Here is a 24,879-nt window from a genome sequence, read left to right on the forward strand (position 1 = left end):
CTGAATAATTTATATAGTGACGTGATTTTGAGACTTCAACTAGTTCAGGGCTCCCTTGCAGCAAGCACTTAACAATCACAGCTTTGTGATGACTGACTAATCTAAATGAGCAATATTCAAGTAAAAAAGGTACTATTTATAAATATGAAGTCTTTTACTGATGTACATAGCATTATACCTTTGTTCTACTACTTACTGAAGGCTTAAATCCAAGGAGTCTGACTGTTCTTGAAGGAATTACATTTTGAGACTGAAGTCTGTTGGAACTGCTAGGATGGGTGGTGTGATGATTCATATAAAGGGAATTAAAGTGTTGCAAGACCTTGGGCAATTTGGAGGCTTATGGCGAGGGAAGAAGTCATTAAAAGAAGCATACCTTCAGAAAGTTGGCCTTTTGATTTCTGCACATGCTGTTTGTTTGTGCTATCTATACAAGCAGAACTTGATGGATATGAAGATGCCATCACATTTCAGTACTTAAATCTCATTTATAGATTTGAATTATATAATAAAAGGAATGTCAGGGTTTTTTTAATTAACTGATTATTCCGCTGTTCTCATTTTAGATGCTATATTTCTTCAGAAATACATGTTGCCCCGCAACAGTTCGGGTCTAGGCGCGGGCAAGAGCTGGTGCGGGCCCATGCCTAGAGCTAAGTCCCCAGGGACCCGCGCGGGGAAAGCGGCGGCGGGGAGGGCTGGACACGCAACTTGGCCCGGACCCCGCCCCCACCCTACCTGTACTGGCGCAGGGCCAGCGTGCCGGCGGGCCGCGCGGGAAAGCCCGGCAGGGAGCGGCACAAGTGCGCTTCCAGCACCGCCGGCTCGAAGCGGTCCTGCGGCCGCACCACTGTGGTACCCGGCTCCTCCGCCATGACTCCGGGCGCTACGACCAGCGTGCGTGACGTCAGGCGGCAATCAGATGCTATAGTGCCCTCCCCATGTGGAGCACCGCCCTCTGACGTCACCGGAATGAGCTGCGCTCCTGCAGGCCGGAAGCCGGAAGCTGGGGGGCGTGCCCGGGGCGGCGCGAGCTGCGGCTGTAGCCGCGACGTGTCCTTCTGCTGCGGGGGCCGGGCTTGCCGCTGTCTTGCCATGGCGGCGTCCGACGCGAGTCGCGTAGAGACGCTGCGGCGCCGTGTGCGGGAGTTGGAGGAGGAGCTGCGCGCGCTGCGGGCGGGGGCCGGGCCGGGCCCGCGGGCGCGGATCGAGTGCATGAGCCCGGAAGTCACCGACTCCAACCCCTACAGGTGCGCGGGGGGCGGGGGCCCACCCCCGGGCGGGGGCCCACCCCCGGCCGGGCTGTCCCCGGGGCAGGGGACGAGAAGCCCTGCTCTGGGGTGGCACCTGTACGTTAAATTTATGGCACCCCCCCGTGTTACACTTATGTGCAGACCCTTCTCTGTGCATGTTACACTTACGTCGCAGTCCCTCCTTCTCCTCTTCCTTCCTCCCCCATTCACATGTCACTTACAGCACAGTCCCCCAGTGCATGTTAAGCTCGTGGTGTGGTTTCTCCCCTCCTCCCCATGTTACTTTTATGGTGCAGAACCCAGTGTACATTACACTTATGGTGCAGTTCCCAGAGGACCATGTCATATAAGGGCACAGGTGCTGCTCTGGCAGCTAGTTGAAGGGTCTGTAAATGGGAGACCCGCCCTACGAATGCTCCATGCATCAGGTAGGACAGCCACATCAACCACTGGCTGACCCAGCGGGGGGCTGATGGTCAGCACCAGTCACTGGGGTCTCCAGCCAGCCCTGAGTCAGCTGACTGTCAGCCCAGGCCTGCAGGCACCTGGTTTACAGCTGGGGAGGAGGGGAAGACCTGGGTTGTTACCCCTGACTCTCCCGGTGCTGGTAAGTCGAAAGGGTGCAACAGGGAGGTGATGCCCATCTCCAAAAGCGCTCCTCCTACCACGTACATGCGTGGCATGGCAGGCAGCACAATTGTGGGGATTGAGGATCAGATCTTATGGTGCTTTTACATGAACTTTAATTCAGAGTGGGTGCAGAGGCAGGCAACAAAAATTATCAGAGGCTTGGGAGGTGAACCCAAGGTGGAGAGACTGAAGGGAAATAGTCACTCTCAGCTATGGAAAAGGCCATTAAGAAGGGATGTACCAGCAAATACTTCAAGGGCTGCAATAATGAGGAGGAAAAGCACCTTTCCTTTTGGAGAGGAGGACATGAACTAGTGACTTGAAGTTGCAGCCAAGGCAGGTTAGATTGGCTCTCTGGGAAAACCTCCTCACTTAGAGCAGTGAGGCAGTGGCTCAGGCTTCCAGTGATGGAGAGTCCACAGCCCCCTGAGGAAGTGTTCAAAAAGAGGTTGCAGAGGATTGGTCAGAGATGATCTAGGAGTAACTATGCTTCTGCTTTACTGTATGGGTATTTCCCATGTTTCTGGGCTTTGCTGATTGCCACACACACAAGGATTTTTTTCCCTCGCTTGTTGGGGACAGATGGACGTTGCCTTCCTCAGAAGCTTTGGGTGTTGGCCACAGCCAAGCCTGGGGATGGGCCAGTGCTGCTGCTGGGACTCAAACCCAGAGGTTCCTGGCTAGAGGGTCCTGCACTTCTGTTAAGAGTGAGATCATTTGGCACATTTAAGATCAGGAAGGAATATTACACCATGGTCAGATTGGTACAGATTGTTGATACAGACTGTTTTGCCTTCCCCCTTTAGTGCAGAGGCAAAGCCCTCCTTGGGTCTTTCAAGTATATTTTAACAACTCTTGTAGCAGCAGCAAATTGGTCCCCGCTGTCTCCCTGCTTAACCAGTGGCAGGTTAGAGTGCTCTGTTTTGTGGTTGTGTGGCAGAGTCACTTGTGTCGTTTTAGGTAGTAAGTTAGATCTAAGAATTTGCTTGGGATGCTTTGTATAAGGATGGCCCTGTCTCAGGCAGGTGGTTGGTCTAGATGACCTCTTGAGAGCCCTTCCAGCCTTACTTGCCTATCATTCAGTGAACATTTGTCAAGGGTCTAACAAATGGTCCTGTTGATTTCAATGAGATTATTCAGAGGAGAGCAGGTGTGTTGAAAGCCAAACCAAATCAAGCATTTTGAATTGTTCTTGCTAGTAGTTACTTGTTACAAAATGGACAAATGAAACTTGGATTTTGCCCAGCAACTGTATTGTATTTGAAACAAGAAAAGAAGAGGAGCACTTTTTCATTCATTTAAACGTACAAAACAGCTAGTCTCTGTTGTATTCATCTTGAGTTTCCACTGTCTAATTTGTCAATAAAAATAAAAGATAAACCACTGACCTGTAATTTTAAAGAACTCCTTTTAAAAAATCTGAATGGTTCTTTATACTCAGTGTTTTTCTCATAGGTAAATTAGAGACTAGCATGAATCTTATATTCAGAAACAAAATTATAAATGACTATTAAGATGGCTCTTTCCTTACCAAAGTTTGTGTTTTGTTTTTTACCTAGTCGCCTGATGGCATTAAAACGAATGGGAATTGTGAAAGATTATGAGGTATGCTTATATTTAAATTTCAGAAAACTCTTTTTTGCCCCTGAGAAATACATTGTTAATGCTGATCTATATTTATTTTTCTTATCACAGAAAATCCGTACCTTTACAGTAGCAGTAGTAGGTGTTGGTGGAGTTGGCAGTGTCACTGCTGAAATGCTGACAAGATGTGGCATTGGTAAGGTAATATACATTTTCTTGTTCCACTAAAAGTAGATCAGTGTGACAGGGATTAGGAGGATGGATTTCTTTTTTGAATCTGCCCAGTTGCAAAGTTCAGTAAAAATAAACAAAAGAATAATATACACAAGTTATAAATGATGAGTCTTCCGAGTTTATGTATTCTCTGTTCTGGTGGAATAGCCTTACCTGAGGCCCAATCCTGTATGGTACAGACTCCTCTCAACTGGGTACTCAACCCCTTGTAGAATCAAGTTCTCTTTGAATGGATCATAGTATAACCATAAGTGGTTCTCAACCTCTTTAGATTCAAGGCACACACCCATAACTTTTCTGAATTTAGTAGCATCACATTAAAAGACTAATTTAATTTATTACATGGTATACCTCCTAACAGGGGCCAGACCAGGGGAGAAGAGCCAGCACTTACCTGCTTGCACAGGGGCCAGGTAGAGGCAGGGGCAACTGAATTACTTACCTCCTTGTACCCTTGAAAGAATCTCATGCTCTGGTTAAGAATCACTGTTATAGAAGAACTGAAATAAAACAGCCAATAATGAGGTGAATAATAAAGAAGACTGAATGCTTCTGGTTTGTGTCACATACTTGTGTTATGTAAATGTGACTTTGTTCAAGAGGATGTTCAATTAAATTGATAAGCAGCAGTTTAAAAATTGGTTAGGTGAAAAATATGTGCATAGCACATAATTGTGAAATGTGTTTATTGCAATAATCTATTAGGCCTGTGTGAATAGAGAAATATTCGATTTGGATTTGGCCAATTCGGAGGACAGTGATTTAATTCGGGAGCCATGGGGACTTCTAAGGCTCCTCTGGCTGTGCCTGCCTCAGCCTCTGCAGCTCCAATTCCCTGCTGCTGCTTGCCTAGCCAACATGGGGGCGGGAGGAGAGGCTGGCATGATGCAAGCGTGGCTCCCCCCACCCCAAGTAAGGTGCTCCCCTTGCTGGGCAGCTTGTCCCAGTCCCAGTCCCTCCCTCCACCAACCCCAACAGACTTACTAGCTGAAGGCAGCTGTCAGCTGCCTGTTTAGTCTATAGCTGAATCTCCAAACCAGCCGAATCTTTTCCAAATCAATTTGGATGTTTCGAATCAATTCAGAGCTTTTACTTGGTCTCCTGATTTGATTCAGATTTGGAGATTTGGTCCCCAAATCAGGCTGAATCTCCTCCAAATCCAATCAGCTACCAAAGCTTCATGCAGCCCTATAATCGATATGTTAAAATTGTAATGGAAAGAGATACAATCAGAAAATACCTTGAAATAATTTAAGGGATTTATAAAGAGCAGATTTGATCTAGATTGCGTGTATAGATGATCTGCTGAACATCTCTCCTGACTGTGAATAAAATAGCCAAAACCATATTCTGTTAACCACCATGCTGAGGTATAAACATGAGATTTGTCTTAATTCCTAGTGGGCAGCCTACTAGGAATTAAGTCTCTGCATATGAGTCAGTGTGGTGAAATGGGTGACAACTTGTGCGTTTTCAAAATTGGAGCCTTTTACACATTGCCTTTGAAAGTGGACCAACATGAGGTTTTTTAATACAAACCCATTGAAAATTAATGCATGTTCTCATAATCTTCCTTTTAGCTGCTACTGTTCGATTACGACAAGGTAGAGTTGGCAAATATGAACAGACTCTTCTTTCAGCCTCATCAAGCTGGACTAAGCAAAGTACAGGCAGCAGAGTATACTCTGAAGTATGTATCTGTGGAATTGGATATTAAATTGGATTACAAGTTCATACCTTCATATAATTCACAAAGAAATATTTTTTTTTTATTGAAATGAAAGCCTGCCCAACATTAGAAATCCTAGTTGTTGTAAAATTTTAGCTAGAGTGGGGATTTTTTCAATAACATTTATGGTCAAAAATCTTAAGGCTAACAGTTATAAGTGCAAAAACCACTTATTCCATTAGAGGTTATTTTATTCTAAAACAAGTAAACATCTTCAACAGTAGACGGACCATGCTAAGATGGTTTGCTAAAAGCCTATGCGAGCAAACCTTTTTCAGAGAAATCTAGGCTTAAGTGTGGGGTTTTTTGGGTTTTTTGGGTTTTTTTTAAGATGCCATCAGAACTTGAGAACTGGGTAGCTATAGTATTTCCTTCAGGGGGCCACTGCATTCATGATTGCTGTTAATTCATTTTATTTTCTCCCTAAGGAATATTAATCCTGATGTGCAATTTGAGGTACATAACTACAATATTACAACAGTAGACAACTTCCAACATTTCATGGATCGAATAAGGTAAAATGTTTTGAGAGAACATACAAGAATACTTTTGGTGTTTCTTAAATAATGTCTTACATTTTCTGTTGATTCTATTATATTTTCAATAAGCTTGTTTTCTTTTGGGAAAATTATCACATTTTAGATTAAATGTATGAACGTATGTTTTTGTTTTCTTAGTCCTGATATACAGTTAGAACTTGGTAAACAGCCTTTATTTTATACTCTAAAGTAGTTGCAAGTTAGATTATTTTGCCCTTGACCTCCAAACCGCATTGAAATTCCAACGTGTTGTGAGTCATATATAGACAAAAAAACATTGTACAATGCCAGCTTTTTGCAGCCTGACTTTTTTCCACTGAAAAATAATGTTTTGTCACTAACGTAATTTGTAAATTAGTTCTTATATAACTTCTGACTGCAGAAAGACTGTTGGGGGAAATAAAAATGTGTACCTCTCTTCAAAATTATAAGAGGTGCAAATTAGACAAAGTATAGCCTCCTTTAATCTAAAATGTGCTCTGATTTTAAGTCTTCATTCTGTAACCACATTTCCAGGAACTGCTTTACTTTCTGAGTATCTCCAAAGTGTTTTGGATAAACGGACGTTTTCAGTAGTTAAGACTATTTTTGTGAGTGCTAAACAGGGTGCAGATTTTGTGAGGTATGACATTGTTTCCAGTCAGTTTCTGTACTCAGATGATGTTTTGATAGCTTAATATTGCATTCCGCAAGCCATTTGTATGTGAAATTTGCTCTTTATTTCAGTAACGGTGGGCTAAAAGAAGGGAAACCCGTTGATCTTGTACTGAGCTGTGTGGATAACTTTGAAGCTCGCATGGCAATTAACACAGTAAGTAGAACACCTGTGTGTGTGTGTGTGTGTGTGTGTGTGTGTGTGCGCGCGCGCGCGCATATGTGTAATATTCATGTGAATTTCATACCATATCCTTCTATAAATTATAAAAGGAGTTATGTCAGGGAAAAGACAAGCCCTTATTAAAGAATCTGTTGATAAATATGAAATTAAATATAAGGGGTAGATCAGTTGTTTATTCATTTCCTGGACTTCCTGTATAAAGAATAATTTGTAAAACACATTACAAGTGACAGTGGGTGGTGGTTTCTAGTCCTTACTTCTTTTCCTCTGGCCCTTTTATGTTCTGGCTTTATAACGCAAATGAATTGGTTAGAAAATGAGCGTTGGAAGAGATCTCAGGAGGTCATCTAGTCCAATAGTCCAACCCCCTGCTCAAAGCAGAACCATCCTCAACTATATCATAGCATCCAAGGCTTTGTCTAGCTGTATCTTAAAAACCTTGAAATGATCCTAATCGCTTGCAATTAACTTCCTCTTTGTTAATTTGTGTATATCTTATTTTTCATAGGCCTGCAATGAACTTGGACAAATATGGATGGAATCTGGAGTGAGTGAAAATGCAGTCTCTGGGCATATACAACTCCTCATCCCTGGTGAAACGGCTTGTTTTGCGGTACGCAGTGCTGCTATGGGATCTTTTTTTGAGAATGGAACTTCTAGTCCCTGCTCCCTCTTAAAATAGGACTGATGAAATGAAGATTGTGGCTTTTGGATGTTGCATAAACTGCAGACTGGGTAGTAAAGTGACTCTGTTTATTGCCTTTGTGCATTGCGTAGTTCTTGTTTGTTTGTTTTTAATGGAATTTGTTTCTTTTCCTCCTTAGTGTGCACCCCCGCTTGTCATTGCTGCAAATATCGATGAGAAAACATTAAAACGAGAAGGTGTCTGTGCTGCCAGTCTTCCCACCACAATGGGAGTTGTTGCTGGGATTCTTGTACAAAATGTTCTGAAGTAAGTGACTGAATTTCTGTGGCTAAGCTTATTCCCAGGTATATGAAGAAGGCAGTCTGAGTCACTGAGCTCTTTGTTTTGGAGCTACTATTTTCAATGGACTGTATAGAATATTCTCTTCTGTCTGCAAAGGAAATGTAAAAACCTAAAGAACATCATGGCATGGTTGTTCAAGTCAAGATGAAGAACAAAAATCAAAGAAAAGTAGTTGAATCAAATATTTTTATTATATAGTCTTTGGTATTTGGGGGGGAGGGGTTTAACCAATTGGCATTGCATAACTCCAGCTGTCAAAAGAACTGCAGATATCTTTATGTAAAATCTTGAACTATTTTGTGTACATGATTTTGGTATTTCTGTCTTCTGGAGTTTATCCCCCCTCCATCCTCCAGTCATTCGCATGCTGACTGAAAGGTTGAATGCTTTGCTGCTGTAATAGGCCAAGATCATTCACACAGTAAGGGCTTTTGTAGACCCTGCTAACCCAGCAGAGTTCCTTAAGCGCAACTATCCGATCCCCTCTAATTCAAGGACTCCTACCAAACTCACCACCTTTACCCATGCCAAGATCCTACATTCTCCTGTCAAGACATTTTATTCTCATGTCAAGGCTCTTGGTATGCACTCATTCTCCACATCATTATCTCTTCTTCCTTTTTGTCTGGAATGCAAGTCAGATAGCACATGACTAAGCACAAGTCAGTGCTGTGTAGGGAAAGGGAGCTACCTCTGAACAAGTAAACGTGCATTCTGGAAGCGCTACATAGCTGTATTGTTGCACCACCCCTAATTAGTGTGGCAGTATATTGCTTCCCATTCCAGAGCTTGCTTATTTATCTCTCCATGGAGATTGTCATACAGGTTTCCCTCATCAGTCATGGTCTTGAGTATCCACACTTAATATTCTGTATTCCATTTTGGCTATCACAATATACAGTTTTGAGTAACCCTGGTTTTCCACGGCCACACATCAGCCCGCCACCTGCCATTTTTCCCATAAGCCTTTTGTCTTGCCAACCACAGTTTTGTCAACCACAGGAACTTTCAGGGATCTTAGTGGTTGGTAAGGGAAACTTGTATGTTGTGCCATATAGACATACTCTTAGTGTGTCAGCGTTCTTAATGCTACTTGTTTGATGGTCATAGCTGATGCAGTATGGGAATGTGATTCTAAATCTGCTAGTACTTTTGAATTAAAAATCCTTGTGGCTCTGGTTGAAGTCTACTGCCATGGGGGGGGCAGTATCTCCCTGCTTCCATTTTCCAGTTTTCACCAAAATTTGGTAGAATTCTACCCTCTGATGCTTAGAACATCTGTTGAAATTTTGGAATCATTTGGGTACAGCATTCAAAATTTTCTTGTTAAATGCAGATAGACAAGCTATGAAATTGCATCAGGTTGGCTGGAATAAGTCAAGTTCTTCATTAAATTTTATCGAATTCTAGAATAATTTTATTTTGGTGATGATTGTCCAGAAACTTTTAGCTTGGGGGTGGGCAATTATTTGGGCAATTATTTGTTTTGATGAGTTGTTGCAGGCTGGATCAGCAATCCATCTCCCTTCCCCCTGACAACTTGCCAGAACTCCCTGTGTGGGATGGGGATGGGGGTGTGGGTGGGGAGCAGGGAAGGTGGGTGAGGCCAGGATCATGATGCAGGGCAGTGACAGCACAAGGCCTGGGGCAGAGCCATGATCCCATTACCCACATGCCCCTGTGACTGGCATGGGTTCCATGGGCAGGGGCCTGTAGGGAGGGAATCACAGTTCTGCCCTAGGCCCAGGCCTGCGTTGTCACTGCCCCAAGATCCAGGCCCATATGCAGCTTCCTGCCCACCCCCCAGCTGCGCACCCTGCTTGCGCAGCTCCAGGCCAGTCTCCACAGAGACCCCAGGATCTCAGCATGGCGACAGCATGTGGCTGGAGCTGGGACAGACCCCAGTTCTGCAGGCAGGGACGTGTGGGGCTGGGGCAGTGTGTGATCCACTCCCTGCATGCCCCTGCCAGGTGTTGGGGAAGAGGCACTGCCTGGGCATTAGGTCCTGGGAGCTAGCTGGGGAGGTAGGGGAAGGGAGGAGCCCTGGGGTTTATGCAGCAGAGGTTGCCTGGACAATGTAGCCCACAACTGCCCCCACAATATTCTGCATGGGGCTGAGCCTCCTGTGCTTCTGCCCAGGTGGTGCAGCCTGCATTGCTCTCCCACCCAGTATGCACATTTAACCAGTAGGGCCACTTCTGATGCAGCTGCAGCCGCCCAGGTGCTGCTCAGCTCCTTTCAGCTCCAGCAGCGGCAGCTGCCCCTGCCATGTCACTCTTAAGTGGGGAGGAGTCTTCAGCTAGGCGGCTCCTGCCCCAGGGCATGGGGCTCAGGTTCCCAACTGACTTCCACACACTCTGCCCGGCCTTTGAAAATTCTCTCCTAAAAATAATAGGTGTTAAGACTGAAGTGGGTTGGAGAGGAAGCTTTCACTCTGAATATAGCTTTTTTGGTTGTAATGAAATAAAAATCCCTATACAGATGCAAAGGAACGGGTGTATGCATCAGCATGTGTTCATTAGCATCAGCTAAGGAGTGCCAGTTTACACTATCAGAGGCTCTGATACATACATTCTGGAGTGGTTACAGCTTGCTTAAACCCAAATACCAAACATTCAGTGTCACAACCTGCCTACAGTTGTTGGTACAAATGTATTTTAAAAATGACATCTGGAAAAACTCACTTATGTTTGAATCTGTAAATCAAACTATGCCTATTAATTTGCTTTCCTAGGTATCTACTAAATTTTGGTACTGTGAGTTACTATCTTGGTTACAATGCAATGCAAGATTTCTTTCCCACTATGGCAATGAAGCCAAACCCACAGTGCAGTGACAAAAATTGCAGGAAACAGCAGGAAATATATAAGGTAAAACTCTTATTTTGGAAGGATTTTTATTAAAAAGCTTAAAGCATGCTGAATATCTAATCAAATGTTGAAAACTGGTAATGTTAGTCTTTTCTGATAATGCACATTCTGCAAACAGTTTCAGGTCATGTGAAAGTAGCTTGGCAAACCTTAGTCCCCAAAATAATTTTTCTCTGCAATCATTTAGGTCTTGGGCTTGTAAAGCAACTCTATAATATTCTAAATTTTGTTTCTAAAGATGTTAACATTTTTTAATTAAAATTCTGCTTGTACTTACCTATTTTCTTTTTAGACAAAAAATAAGCACAATCAATTGGAGCTCAAATTTATACTCACAAAAGTGAACTTTGGTCTTCCCTGATACTGTCTCACGCATACTGTGGCTCCTTTCACCCACAATAGAAGGGCACAGATACTGAATCTTCAAAGCAGCATTTTCTCCAAAAGTAAAAAGGAGAGTCCATTTTTTTAATCCGTAAACATTTTCTAAATGTCCGTAAAGTAACCCATTTAAATTAATGTTGTTAGCTTGCTTTAGCACTCCTCTCTCAACTACATAACAAAAATAACTGCAGATTCATGGGTCTCTTTCTTTCTTTCATCTCTTCAGAAAAAAGAAGCTCTGCAACCAAAACAAGTAGTAATTGAACAAGAAGAAGAAATAGTACATGAAGATAATGACTGGGGTAAGAGATTGACTTGAAAACAAATAGATACTGGCAGTGTCAGCCTTCAGTTAAAATCTTCAAATCTGAACACCATGGATTTTCTGTTCAGAATTGCAGAAGGATGTTAATATTTTTTTTCACATTTTTCTTTTAAACTTTTGAAAACATTTATTAGATTTTATACCTTTTAGAGGGAAAATGTCTTGCATTTAAATTTACCTGGGTGTTCCTTCTTTAAAGGGTGAACCTGAATGATCAATGAGCATCCATTAACTCCCTGTCTCTCTACCCAACTAAGGACACCTCAGATAAATTTTTATTTCCCTCAGGGGCTGGATTTAAGAGCATTGCTATGCTGAAACCAAAAATGCATTTCATGAAAGAATTAAACATATGCATACTTTGAAATTTGTTACTTTAAGTATTATACTTTTAATGAAAGGAAAACTGACAAAACTACTTTTTACTACGTAGGCATTGAGTTGGTATCAGAAGTTTCAGAAGAGGAACTGCAAGCTGCTTCTGGTCCAATCCCCAACCTTCCAGAGGGAATTACTGTAGCATATACTATACCTAATATGGTAATGTTGGCTGCCCTATTTTATACCACTTTTATAAACATATGAACATTTCTGAAACTTGGAATAATTTGAAGCTAGTTTTAAGGAGCCTGAGAATTTGTTTTTATGTCAATTTGTGTTGAAGTTTAAACAAGAATTTTCCAGGTTTTTTTACATTCCAAACACCTTTTTCATAATATTTTTTTCTACTGAAAGGAAGATGGTAGTCAGATTGCAACCAAATTCAGGATTGAATTTAGAACTGGTATTTAACAGCTTTATCATAAATCCCAGTTGGAATGGTAGTCCACTGATGAACTCTAATCAGCCACACAACTGTGAATGATTTTAGGTTAAATCTTTCAGTCTGTACTCTGAAATCCTTGGATCTGGAAAAAAAAACCAAGATACAAACTAAACCTCATTTTATTTTTTCCCCTTTTGCCAATAGGAAGAGAATGCTGTAGCTGAGGAAACAGTGGCAGAATCAGAGGAAAGCCTGGAAGAACTCATGGCCAAAATGAAGAACATATAGATAAAAGGAATATCAAATTGTATGTTTTGGACCTTGAGAGATCAAGAAATATTGCAAGATATATTTGAGGAAATTAAACTCCTACGAGAACAGTTTTAAAACTTGAATTTATGGTAAAAGTGCTGTCTGTCTTACTGACAAAGATAATGCTATCTCAGTTTTCTATATTTGTATTCTACTGTCTACTTTGTTTGATGTTAAAAGTTGTGCTCTTATTAGCTGTTATGTCTCAGCAGTGTCAGAATCCAGATCCACAACAGAAAATTAAAGGTGGTAGATGAACTGACTTTGCTGTACGTGTTTTTGAGCCTTAAATTTTACTTAAACAATTTGAAGGATAGAGTATCCATCTCCGGGTTTTGTCAGTTTGTATAATATCCTCATTTATTCTAAAACGTGTACACTTTTTGTTTGAGAATGTGCTTTAAGCATGTGTTTGTTGTTAGGTTCCTGACCTAACAAACCAAAACAATGTCTTACTTGGTCATAACTACAGCTGACAGCCATGTGTTTACATGTTAGTTGCTTGTGATTAGTTGCTAAACAAACTTTGTACAGGAACTGTCAGAACTCTTTTTTGTTACCCTATACAAGTTAATTTAATCTAACAGTAGTAGTTGATTTTAGAATAATACCTAACCCAAGCTTGTATATGCAAAACTTGATTCTAAACCCAATTAACAGGGTCCAATTTTAGGGCGGCAAGTCACTCAGTTTAAGATGCTACTTATTTTACAAATAATGCAAAGTTAATACAGTACAATAATTTTGAACTTTCATGTCTTCAATAGCAAATTGGTGCAAATTATCCTTCATGTCTGCATGTTCAATAGTGTTGGTACTGTTCTACAAGTTAAACTCAGTGCTGAAGTACCACTCTTATAAATTGTCTCTTAAGCATTAATAGGATGCAGTACAGGCATACCTCGGAGATATTGTGGGTTCGGTTCCAGACCACCGCAATAAAGCGAGTCACACCAATTTTTTGGTTTCCCAGTGCATATAAGTTATGTTTACGCTATACCGTAGTCTATTAAGTGTGCAATAGCATTATGTCTAAAAAACAATGTACATACCTTAATTAAAAAATACTTTATTGCTAAAAAATGCTAACCGTCATCTGAGCCAAATGGCGCTGATAGACTTGCTTGATGCAGGGTTGCCACAAACCTTCAATTTGTAAAAGCACAATAAAATGAGGTATGCCTGTACTTGAATCTAAATATATGTTCCTGCTTGCAGTGAATACAAAGAGGCAACAGTTGTAAACTTCAAAACCTGTTTGTTTTCCTTTATAAATTACAATAGGTTAAGGTAGCTTGTTAGCAGCCCCTTTTGAAAACAATAAGTTTTTGTTGGCCCTGTGTATAACTGGAAGATTAAATTAGCTTGCATTCCGTTTGGGAAAGGCCAAAATCAAAATTGAGAAGTGGTTGCTGGAGGGGGAGAGAGGGAGAAATCACACATGTACAGGGCTTCTGTCTTGAAGAATGAAAACTGGACACATACTTGATGCAATTAAGAATCTTGCTGCAAATTAGCTTCAGCATCTGCCAAAAGGAAATGAGAATGATTTGGTCAGCATTCAGCTGCTACCCACATGGCTGACACCTTTATACAGGCCAAATATTAAGTTATATCACATACACAGATTTATGAAGTAACTAATTAATATACGACAAATGACTCATTATTTATTCAGTGTACATAAAACTTTCTGTTAATACATTTACCTCCTTATTTGCCTCTTTCAAATTGCAACGGTATTAAGGTAGGATCATGTTTAAAAGACATTTTGAAGGGAATTTTATACCAGTATTTAAATCTAATTAAAATCTAGAAGGGTCTTTGATTCTATTTTTGATGTGCAATGGAACTTCTTTAACCGTTTAATTTCTTTTAAAAAATTAATGTACTAGTATACTAGAACCATGCACTTTCATTAAGTGGGAAGATTTTAATGGACATTTCTGATTCCAACCCCTCCCCCCCCCAAGCAATTTACTATGTTAGACAAAGCAGGAATATAGAGCTTTTCATTTTACTTTATTCATTTATTTAAAAGGTACAAAATATAATATCAAGTGTTACAATTTTAACAGTAAATCTGAGAAATTGGATCTTGCTATAGCACTGTCCTATTAAATTAGCACTGATACACTGAGATAATCTGTTTTGATGTGGAGCTCTCCAGTACACAAGTGTTACAATATTTAATAAATTACATCAATTTTGGCTCTTATCTGATGTACAGTTCGTCTCATTTTATTCACGTGATGCACAAACTACGTTTGCTGGAGCTAATTTGCCTAAGGGGTGGATTATCCATCTCTAGTAAAGTAACACTGCAATTAAATCTTGTTAACACAGTCATACAATGATACCAGATTGGAATGCATTCAGAGGGGAATGGTGACAGCTAAAAGTTTGGGAATTCAATCCATGGGAAAGCTTTTAAAATGGCACAGTACATCTTAAAGAAAAGAAGTGAAAAGCCTGTTTATAATATAATGTTGAACCGAGAACAAAATGTTCAGAGAAGAAAGATAGACCATGCATGACAATTCAATACCTAATAAATATTCTACCCAAAGACATGATTATACAGGGACTAAGGAGGAAGATAATTTTAGGCTGTGGTTTTGGTGGGGGGGGGGGGTTACATTAGAAAAGTCTTCTAAAGAAATTGGTCAAAATATATAAAGAAATACAAATATGGTAGGAAAATCCTGCTTTGATAGCAAAGACATATGAAATATAATAGATCACAATTTTTATTAGAGATGCTGCAATAACCTAACACTTTTGAGGTTTCCAACTAAATCTTAATCAGTAATGGCAGTTTTGATATTGTACACTCATTTGCAGTTGCATAAAACTGTCTTTTCCAAGTTATATCCTACCCTAAAATAGCATGCTCTTTCTAGTTAGAACCAGGGCTGAAGGAAGTTTAGTTAAACTTTAGTGGTTATTTTAAAGGGAGAAGTGTATTTTTTGGAAAAGACAATATCCTTCTTGGATATCAGTCTCTGCTACTTAAACTTAGGTGAACACACAGATTATGACTTTGTGAAACATAATACTGATGCTTCAAAGGATTTCAATAATTGCCCAAAAAGTGCATATCTTTAAAAAAAATAAGTCCATTTAATTTACTGTATTTATTTATAAATAAGTAGGAAGAAGCTTTAAAATGATCCGTGAAGGTATCTGGCTTAGAAGGATGCACACAAACAGGATTATTAATTTACTGCTGTTCACTAGGCATAAAATATTCCCTAATTCTCTTGCTGATTAATAACAAACATATTCAAATACTGGAGGCTGTAGTGTGAGCAGTTTCATTAAACTGACTTAAATATTTATCTACAATTAACTCTTCATCTTCTCTGTAGTTTCTCACTGAAAATAACTGGATGTGACATTTAAAAAAGACTCACTGGGCTAACTTAGTGTTCCCAGTAATTATCTTAGAAAAAGAAACTCAAAGGTTTCCTGGTAAGAAAACCATTTCCTCAAACCAAAATATCAGCAAATGAAGGTTTGCATTCTCCTCTGGGCAAAAGTGACTCGCAAAATTACTGTGAATCTACAACAATTTAAACTGCTCCTGAAGAGGTAGAAAGCAACAGTAATAAAACTGCATAAATGCTGAAGTGTGGAAATAGGCATAGACAACTGTTATCTACAACTAGTACCTGTTTTATTGACAGCACCCTGGGACTTGCAGTAAGAGGTATTTTTCTGGTATCAGCCACAGTTTGAATAAGCAAGACTATGGACAAGCATTCATTTTTACCATTGCAAATTTCTGGGAAGCAAGAGGGGAGAATATGGGTGTTCCAGACTGCAGCTGCCGCATCTCCTTCTCCCTTTGCTTTCCCAGCATTGTTAAAGGGTGCTGCTCTGTTCCTCCTGGTCCCTGGGGAAGACTGGAGTAGCCTCCACTCCCCACACATTACCTGGATTGAGGTGACATCAAGCTTGGGAAAGGGCAGGGAGCTTTTCCCTGCCACTCCATTCCTCCATGTCCCTGAGAGGAAAGGAGCAGCAGCTGCTCCCCCTGGCTCCCCAGACTGGGTTCAGCCAGGCCTGGGGAACACACAGGAAACCCTTCCCTGGCTCCACTTCCTGTCTCCAGGAGTAAAACAGCCAAAGCATATAGGCACTCATTCCTGCACCAGAAACTCTTGCATAGGCAAGAATTTCCTTACTGAAAGAAGCTCTCTCTCTCCCAGATAGAGCCTGTTATCTGCAGGAGAAACTGCCTGCATGGTCCCTTTTTCTAGCTGGAGACGTGCATTTCTGCCACTAGGGATGTAGCTACTATCTAAGCCTAAAGCTACGTCTACACAGTCACTCAAGTGAGCCCAGGACCACAACAGAGAAATAAACCCTATTCATGCCCATACCACAAATTAAGTAATAAAGATGGTTTTGGAGAGCATTGGAGTGATTTGGAGCAGCCCTGAATATCACCCAACACTTTGCTCAGGGTATAAGGACAGTATGGGCCTCTGGTGTGTGCCCTGGATCTGCCTATACTGCCTAAGTTTTGAGTTTGGGGATATGCAGACACTTAATCTGACAAGCAACACAAATGGCATATATGTAACAGAAGATACCAACTCTGTACAATGGTCCACAAAAACATCATGAATGAAGATAAATTCAATTAAACCTTTTGTTCATATCAGTCGTCATGACGGTTTTTTACCAAATAACACCTTCATCTCCAAAGGCTGCTTAAACTAATTTTGATTTCCTCATTGTTTAAGGTTGTCTCTGTTAGTATTCAGTTCCTTTTTGTGCCTTTTTGCATCACCTCTGTCCATGTTCTAGGAAAACATTTGGTGATAATGCACTTTTTAAACTGAATGCGTCTCCACTGGATGAGTGTCGGGATGCAGTTTTTCCTCCTATCAATGAAGTCTCTGCTTCTTTTATTTCCATGGCTCTCTTGTACAGTTCGGCTGCTTTCTCAAAATCTCCACCTTCATAACTTTGATAGAGAAAAAGTAAAATCAAATTTGATTAAAACATCCCACGCTAACTCAATCCTGTAGAAGTTTACAAATCACATGCAATTAATTAAAATGGCCAAGAATAAATATAGGTTAGGCTCCACATTTTCTACTAAATACACTGATGCTACACTTGATCTCAGCCTGCAAGTCATCAGCCTACACATGATCTTAGCCCACAAAAGGCTGAGAAGGGTGTGTTCAAAACAGCCATTTATTTATTTAAGAGTGGTTTGCCTTGTTGGGAGAATACAGGGAAAGCTACATGCTTACCTTAGCACAGCTAAGTTCTTTAGTGTTTCTCCCACACGAGGATGCATACGACCGAAGCTGTCTTCATAAATCTTTAATGCACGCTCATACAGAGGTAAGGCTTCAGTTTGCTTTTTCTTTTGGTAGGATGGGAAAAGAAGACTAAATTAAAAATTGGTTATTTAAATAGGTATATTACACTTATTGACTTGCTTTTACAAATATTAGAAACATTCCCCATCTTTTAATTTCAAAACTCAGCTCAAATTGAGTGTAAGTTGCATGTCTAGGTTTTAGATAAATATCTGTAATGTCTTAGGAATCTTAAAGTAAGGTTACAGACCCCTGCCCAGCACATGGAAGGCAATATAATGTCAAAGCAAAGTATAATCTGCTAAAAGTTTAGTTTACTGCTCTGGAGACTAAGGAATGAAGCTGATAACATTTCTCTTTAACCTATTTTAAGTTTGTCTACAAGTGCAGCTTTATCAGACCTCAAACACTATACAGAGCTGCACTTGTTCAACATAGCTCCATCAAAGATGAGCACCATCATATCTGTAGGTAGCACTTTGTCTGAGACTATCACACCAGTGCTCGCACATGACGCTCTGACACCATGCTGCTAAAAATGCCTTTTACATTTAGTTTAAACCGAAAGGTCCTGATTTTGGGATATTTCTATGATTCCAAATAAAATTAATAAATAAATCACATTTTGCTTACATAAGTTTCCTCTGCTAAGTAAGCTCTTTCAGTTACTTTAAATGGAAATTCTATAAGGATTTTTTTAAATGGAGTTAAATGTCTTTGATATCTAAAATTGTTGAAATATTGAACGATGAAACAAATGCATATGACAGAAAAAAACCTACCATCTGACAATAAAGGACAGCTAGGTTTACCAAGGCAGTAGCTACACTAGGGTGCTTTGGACCAAATGACTTCTGCCGGATTTCAACAGTCAACTCGTATAGAGGTACAGCCTTGTCAAGTTTTCCCTGGAAAATAAATCAGTAGAATCATACAGCCATTTGATTACAGCCAACATAGTTTTCATAGACATCAGGGCTGGAAGGGACCTCAGAAGATTCAAGTCCAGCCCCTTGCCCCAGGGGCAGGAAGTCAGCAGGGGTCATAGGATCCTAGCAAGATAAACATCAATTTTTCTCTTGAAGGCATTCAAAGTAGGTGCTTGAACCATCTCTGGCAGCAGTCTGTTCCAGACCTTGGGGGCTCGGACAGTAAAGAAGTTCTTCCTTAATGCCAGCCTGAAACGGTCTTGGAGGAGTTTATGACCGTTCGACCTTGTCATCCCTTGGAGTGCTCTGGTGAACAAACATTCCCCCAGATCCTAGTGAGCACCCCTTAGAAACTTATATGCAGCCATCAGTTCACCCCTGAGCCTGCGCTTTTCCAGGCTGAAGAGTCCCATAGCTCTCAGCCTCTCATAAGGTCTGTTTTCCTGACCTCTGATCATGTGAGTGGCTCTCCTCTGCACTCTCTCTCAAGCTTCTCCATATCCTTTTTGAATTATGGAGCCCAAAGCTGGATGCAGTACTCCAGCTACGGCCTCACCAAGGCCAAGTACAACAGGAAAATGACATCCTAGGATTTGCTTGAAAAGCAACTAGGAACACAAGCTGGCGTTTTGCTCACTTTACTAGCAGCAGCATCACATTGATGGCTCATGTTCATCTTGTGGTCAATCATGACCCCCAAGTCCCTTTTGCCCATAGTGCTAGCCAGCGTAGCACTGCTGAGCCTATACGGATGTTGCAGGCTTTTCTTCCCAAGGTGGAGAACCTTGCATTTTTCAGTGTTAAACACTGAATCAGGTTCTTGTCCATCCATTTTCTGAGCCTGTCAAGGTCAGTCTGGATCGCCCTCCTGTCTTCAGGTGTGGATGCTTTGCCCCGAAGTTTGGTGTCAAACTTGGCCAGTCCACTTCTGACTCCAATGTCCACATCATTAATGAAGATGTTTTATAGGTCCAAGGACAGAGCCTTGAGGGACCCCACAGGTCACACGGCACCACAACGATTGACTTCCGTCAACCACCACCCTCTGGGTCTGACCACGGAGCCAATTCCCCAGCCAGTGGATTGTGGCGGACCCGAGGCCGCAGTTGGCCAGTTTCGCCAAGAGGTGATCATGGGATATGAGATCAAAGGCTTTTTTTGAAGTCAAGATATATGACATCAATCTTCTCTTCCTTGTCCAGGTGATAGGTCACCTGGCTGTAAAAGGAAACGAGACTGGTCAAGCAAGACCTACCCGCAACAAACCCATGCTGGCTATCCCTCAGGATGTTGCCATCGGCCAGTCTGTTAAGAATGGTCTCTGATAATCTTTTCTAAGACCTTCCCCAGGATAGAGGTCAGGCTGATGGGTCTGTAGTTTGCCAGATTCACATTCCTCCCTTTTTTGAACATAGGCACCCCATTAGCCTTCTTCCAATCTTTGGGCACTTCACCAGAGCACCAAGAGTTCTCAAAGATCTGTGCCAGGGGCTGGGCTATGATGCTATCCAGCTCCTTGAGTACCCTGGGGTGTAAACTGTCCGGGACATCTGACTTGAAGGTGTCCAGCCTCTCAAGGTGTTCCTTCACAAGGTCAGCATTCATGGAGGGTAAGGAATCTCCCTCACCCAGGCCATCCCATCCCATAATGGGCAGGGGCATCCCATGGGACAGGTGAAAGACCGACGCAAAGTAACCCATTTAGCAAGTTGGCTTTTTCCTGGGCGACCGTTGTCAACTGTCCCATCTAGTTTAGCAGGGGTCCAACATTGCCCTTGCTTTTCCTCCAGCTCTCCACATATCTAAAAAAAGAATTTTTATTGTCCTTGATACTTGTAGCCAGTTGGAGTTCAGTTGCAGCCTTGGCTTTCCTGGCTCACTCCCTGCACGTCCAGACCAGTGCAGAATAATTCCTACTTGGAGGTGGATTCCATCCTCCAACCTTTGTAGGCTTTTCTTTTTAGACGCAGGAGGTCCACTAGTTTCCAGCTGAGCCAAGGGGATGCTGTGCCCTTTTGCTGCCAAGACGGAATACGCTTAGCTTGTGCACCCAGTATCGCTCCCGCGAGGAGCAACCACTCTTCCTGAACTCCCGTCCCCTTTGGGTCGTGGTACCTTACGGCCTCACCAACAAGCCTCCTAAGCTTGTCAGAGTCAGCTTTCCTGAAGTCGAGGACTTCGGTATTGCTGACTGACCTGCCAGCTTTATGGCAGATGGTGAAGGTGATCAGCTCGTGGTCGCTGTCACCCAGCTTCCCTTTGATAGTTAAGTCACTGATTAGGTCGTCCCTGGTTTCCAGACCAGGTCAAGCAGCACTTTACCTCTTGTTGGCCAACAGACTTCTTGTGTCAGATAGAGCTCATCCATGCATGTGAGGAATTGTTTTCAGACCAATAACTGTAACTTTGTCTAGTAATGGTAAATCAACAGGGAATTGGTTGTTATACATATCCACTAAGGGTCCAAACCTACAGGGAGCTTGAGTACTTCTAATTTGTTTAAAATCCTTAAAGAACTGAAAGAACTAAACACCTTGCAGAATTGTGCATCTCTTTTCTAGATGCTACATCTACTGCTGGCATCTCTTTCTCAGACTTGCTTTTTTCAGTATACAATTTCTTCCACTAGCACAGGGGTAGGCAACCCCCGGCACAGAAGCCAGAGTGTGGCATACAAAGGCATTTTGCTTGGCACATGCACATTGGAGCAGACAGCAGGGAAGGGGCCGGGGCTGCGCTTTCACAACAAGGATCAGCTCCCTTATGGCTCCCCTACTGTCTGCCCCTGGCACGCCAACATATTCCAAGCTGCGGTTGCAGGTGTTTTTGGCACTCTGCCCCAAATATTGCTGACCCTTGCACCGGCATCTAATTTGGGAGAGTATTTTTTAAAGGCTTCCTATTCATTTCTGTCAGTCAAAATTATTTCTCCTTTGTTTATACTAGTACTCCCCAACCAGCCACAAGTGGTAAAGAAGAATGTTTTGTTTTCAACACAGAAATAGAAACATATAATTAAAAAAATACCATCTAAGACTCACTTTTCAACTAGTTTTATTGTAGACTTAAATTTTGTTCTACTCCAGATTCGAATCTGTAACCTCCTTTATATCTGATTTATGGGGCATAGTGTTTTTGTTTTATTTTTTTCCCCTTGGGAACATGTTTGGGTTTCCAAAGTACCCTTAGATTTTAAGTCTACAGCTTTCTGTTTCTTCCAAGCATCACTATGTCATAAGAACTGTAAATAGAGTCAACAATTAGTCTATGGTGAGTAAATCTCTACAGTCAGGTATCTGACTTTGGTCTATTTTCTGTTCTAGTTTCCTGCACTCATTTCTTCTACATTTCAGCAATGCCCATTTATTATGAGTATAGCAGTGCTCTTGCAGAATTACTATTCTGGTGGTGTTGGCAATAGCAACCTGAAGTGGAAAGAGGTCATCTGATTCAACCTACGTTATGATTGTACCTTTAGTAACAGCTGCTGTGTGAGAGCACAGGAACAATCTAGCCCAGAGATCATCTTATAACATTCTTCTAGTTATAAGAATGGCAAAATGCAGGAGCACTCAAGAAAATTGTTAAGTCGTTTGAATTAAGTTTAAACAAAAGGAAATGTTACAGTTTATATAGTGAGCCCTGAATGTCCAAAGGCAGATTATTAAAAATGTTAAAGGTAGGGATTCTAATATTAATTTATTAAAAAGGCTAGATGAGCCAAAATCTGACAGCTAGTATTTGCAAAGCATAAAGCACAAAAATGAATTATTACTAATTCCAATAGAACTGATTTTTGAGGTCTCTTCCATCCTTACTTCTTTATGAAATTTATAAGCAGCACCAAAATGACTGGCTATGTTTCACTGAGCTGACACAGCTCCATGCATAGTTATTTATCCAGAGGCTGCCTTCTTTGTTACTCTGCAAGCTGCAGCCAAATCTATAATAAATTCTCAGCCAACTGATATGCTTCACATGCAACAGTCAGAATAATTCCCAAGGGTCAAAACCATCATCTCTGCCCAAGGGTGCATTTGAACAAATTCCTGCTCAAGGATACAGTATGCAGAGGAATTCAAATAGAGCTGTGGGAAAAAAAATACGCTGACAATGGCCATAACACTGGCTTTTACACAGGTAGCACATTTTTATTTGTGGTAAATATTTATAAATACGTTAATGTGCATCATAAAGAAAAGCCAATGGGGCCGCATCCCCATGAGCAGGGGCATGCAATTGCCTTGGTGAAAAAAGCAGTGGCACAAATTCATGCTGCTCTTTTTTGCCCCGGCAAATGCCCCTGCATGTGGGGTTAGCCCAGGGAAAAATACTCCAGGTGGGGCAGGGGAGGCTGAGGCCAGCACCTGGGCTGGCCCCAGCAGCTTTACCTGGAGTCTTAGGAGCCTGAGCAGCAGCAATCCAGGTGCATGGAGCCTGGTCAGCAGTTGAAGCATGGCTCTTCAGGGCCAGGTTCAGGTTTTGAGAGGCATGCGCTACCATTACATGCGCCACCCACTTTTTTACCGCACACTATTTTTTTATACCAGGATTTTCTGGTATCAAAATTTGGCTCCGTGCTGCAAATAAGCAGTGCAGAGAACCAAATCACAATTGTGGGATGCATTTTGTGGCTCGTGTGGACATGGCCTGTGTGTCCTATACATTAAGACAGCAATTAAAATGGCGTATCTTTAGGTAATGACTACATTAATTTTTTAATGATCTGCAAAAATATATATATCCACTTACCATCTTTTTATAGAGTACCGCAAGGTGTTTCACAGTGTAAGCCAGGGAGGGATGATCAGGGGCTAGTGCTCTCCTCCTAATGTCTAAAGCCCTTTCATAGAGTTCCTCAGCTTTATCGTAGTGTTTCTTCTCATTGTACAGAGCTGCCAGATTGTTTAAGGATTGTGCACAGTCTGGGTGGTCTGGTCCTAACACCCGTTCTCTCATCTCCAGGGAGCGCTTCAGAAAAAGTTCTGCTGTCCTACAAAACAAATCCACACAGTAGTACTTCAAATCTGTTCAAAATCTATGAAACCCATTAAATGCAACTGGCCTGGCCTCAGTATCTGCAGAAGCGTTAATACTGTCTAACAGAAATTTCAGGTTGTGAAGTAAATGCAGCACTGCAGTTCAGAGGAACAGGCCTAGTGAATAATTGAGCAACCAACTCAAGAAAGCCAGTAATTAAAGAATAGTATTTTGTTGAACCTGCAGGTAACTAGGCAATCATTCAGCTCCAACAGTAGGAAAGCAACATCCACACTTTATTCTAGGCAGGTACATTTTCTGCTTATATTATACTGGCTGAGTCAGATGTTCATTTCTACCAGTAAGAATTTCATGACTGTACAAATTAAGGGCTAGGCTGCAGCATACATACATGTTCCTGCCCCCTGTCTGGAGAGATGCACAGGCAAGGTCTCCAGCCAGAAGGCACTACAGGGCTTTTGTCTAGGCCACCCTTTTCTTGAACAACCTGTCCTCTCCCCTGCCTGGGAAGAGGGGCAGGCTGTCAACAGACAAGGATTGCACAGGATGATCTAAAACCATAGGCACCAGGAAATGGGGCCAAGGACAACTCTCTCTACCCTGGGGCCTGGCTCCCTGGCTTTTAAATCACCTGGCTGCCCAGCTGGATGGTATATGCAGCATTTAGAGCCCAGGGCTGGGATCCTTCTAAGACTCCAGGAGTTCTCCAGCCCTGCACCTGCCTCTGCTATACTTCTCAGGTTTGAACTAGAGAAGTGCACCAGACAGCAGCTCTTCTGCAGCAGTATGAACCCTCTGGGGGCTCCAAGAAAATTCTGCATTAGAAGAACACCCTCCTACCCTCTGCCTATCAGGTGGTTAGCAGGACAGAGAGCAGGGTCCCCAAAGGGCTTTTTGATAGCCTGCTCAGGGGTCGTCTGCCAGTGCTCTCCTTCCCTCTCTCTCTCTTGAAAGGAGGGACAGGAGCAAACTATTGTGAGTAGGTATCTCTCTCTCCCAAGAGAAACATACAGACATTCAAGTAAGATTGGGAGAAAGAAAAATCTTCCTCATTAAGTAACCATGTTTCATAGTTTCATAGTAGCTAGAGTCGGAAGGGACCTAGGTAGATCATCTAGTCCGACCCCCTGCCTTGGCAGGAAAGAGCACCGG

General features: G+C 41.9%; 3 protein-coding genes across 8 annotated transcripts in view; 1 reads left to right on the plus strand and 2 right to left on the minus strand.

Annotated features, from left to right (window-relative positions):
• Positions 1-896, minus strand: part of ACAD11 (acyl-CoA dehydrogenase family member 11) — a 63,746-nt gene extending 62,850 nt beyond the window's left edge. The window contains exon 1 of the mRNA XM_019536901.1: positions 739-896. Within this exon, the coding sequence (XP_019392446.1) occupies positions 739-875 (137 nt within the window). The 5' untranslated portion in view covers positions 876-896. The remainder of the gene's footprint in view (positions 1-738) is intronic.
• A 111-nt stretch (positions 897-1,007) lies between these two features.
• UBA5 (ubiquitin like modifier activating enzyme 5) lies at positions 1,008-12,535 on the plus strand. Of its 3 annotated transcripts, XM_019536911.1 has the most exons (12): positions 1,008-1,250; positions 3,443-3,488; positions 3,579-3,668; positions 5,282-5,391; positions 5,859-5,945; positions 6,696-6,780; positions 7,316-7,420; positions 7,632-7,759; positions 10,530-10,665; positions 11,276-11,351; positions 11,808-11,914; positions 12,345-12,535. In XM_019536911.1, the coding sequence occupies exons 1-12, from the start codon at positions 1,096-1,098 to the stop codon at positions 12,426-12,428; spliced, it is 1,209 nt and encodes a 402-aa protein (XP_019392456.1). In that variant the 5' UTR covers positions 1,008-1,095; the 3' UTR covers positions 12,429-12,535. The 3 variants fall into 3 exon arrangements, with proteins under 3 accessions (XP_019392456.1, XP_019392472.1, XP_019392464.1); XM_019536927.1 differs by lacking the exons at positions 1,008-1,250; positions 3,443-3,488 and having other exon boundaries at positions 3,577-3,663; XM_019536919.1 differs by lacking the exons at positions 1,008-1,250; positions 3,443-3,488; positions 3,579-3,668 and adding an exon at positions 4,051-4,226.
• A 1,773-nt stretch (positions 12,536-14,308) lies between these two features.
• NPHP3 (nephrocystin 3) overlaps positions 14,309-24,879 on the minus strand; it is a 41,856-nt gene continuing 31,285 nt past the window's right edge. For all 4 annotated transcript variants that reach the window (XM_019536872.1, XM_019536882.1, XM_019536863.1 and 1 more), the window contains 4 exons: positions 23,479-23,719; positions 18,580-18,705; positions 17,726-17,841; positions 14,309-17,430 (listed from right to left, as the gene is read on the minus strand). In XM_019536872.1, coding sequence (XP_019392417.1) covers positions 17,250-17,430; positions 17,726-17,841; positions 18,580-18,705; positions 23,479-23,719 — 664 coding nt within the window. In that variant the 3' untranslated portion in view covers positions 14,309-17,249. The remainder of the gene's footprint in view (positions 17,431-17,725; positions 17,842-18,579; positions 18,706-23,478; positions 23,720-24,879) is intronic.

The sequence above is a fragment of the Crocodylus porosus genome, unplaced genomic scaffold (assembly GCF_001723895.1).
Source record: "Crocodylus porosus isolate Cpor-Errol unplaced genomic scaffold, CroPor_comp1, whole genome shotgun sequence".
Taxonomy (NCBI): domain Eukaryota; kingdom Metazoa; phylum Chordata; order Crocodylia; family Crocodylidae; genus Crocodylus; species Crocodylus porosus.

Bases quoted from the DNA above. Each gene is read 5' to 3' on its own strand.
- UBA5 (XM_019536911.1), top strand. From the start codon at position 1,096: ATGGCGGCGTCCGACGCGAGTCGCGTAGAGACGCTGCGGCGCCGTGTG. The intron at 7,421-7,631 runs GTACGCAGTGCT...TTTCCTCCTTAG, and splicing joins GTGAAACGGCTTGTTTTGCG to TGTGCACCCCCGCTTGTCAT. The intron at 11,352-11,807 runs GTAAGAGATTGA...TTTACTACGTAG, and splicing joins ACATGAAGATAATGACTGGG to GCATTGAGTTGGTATCAGAA.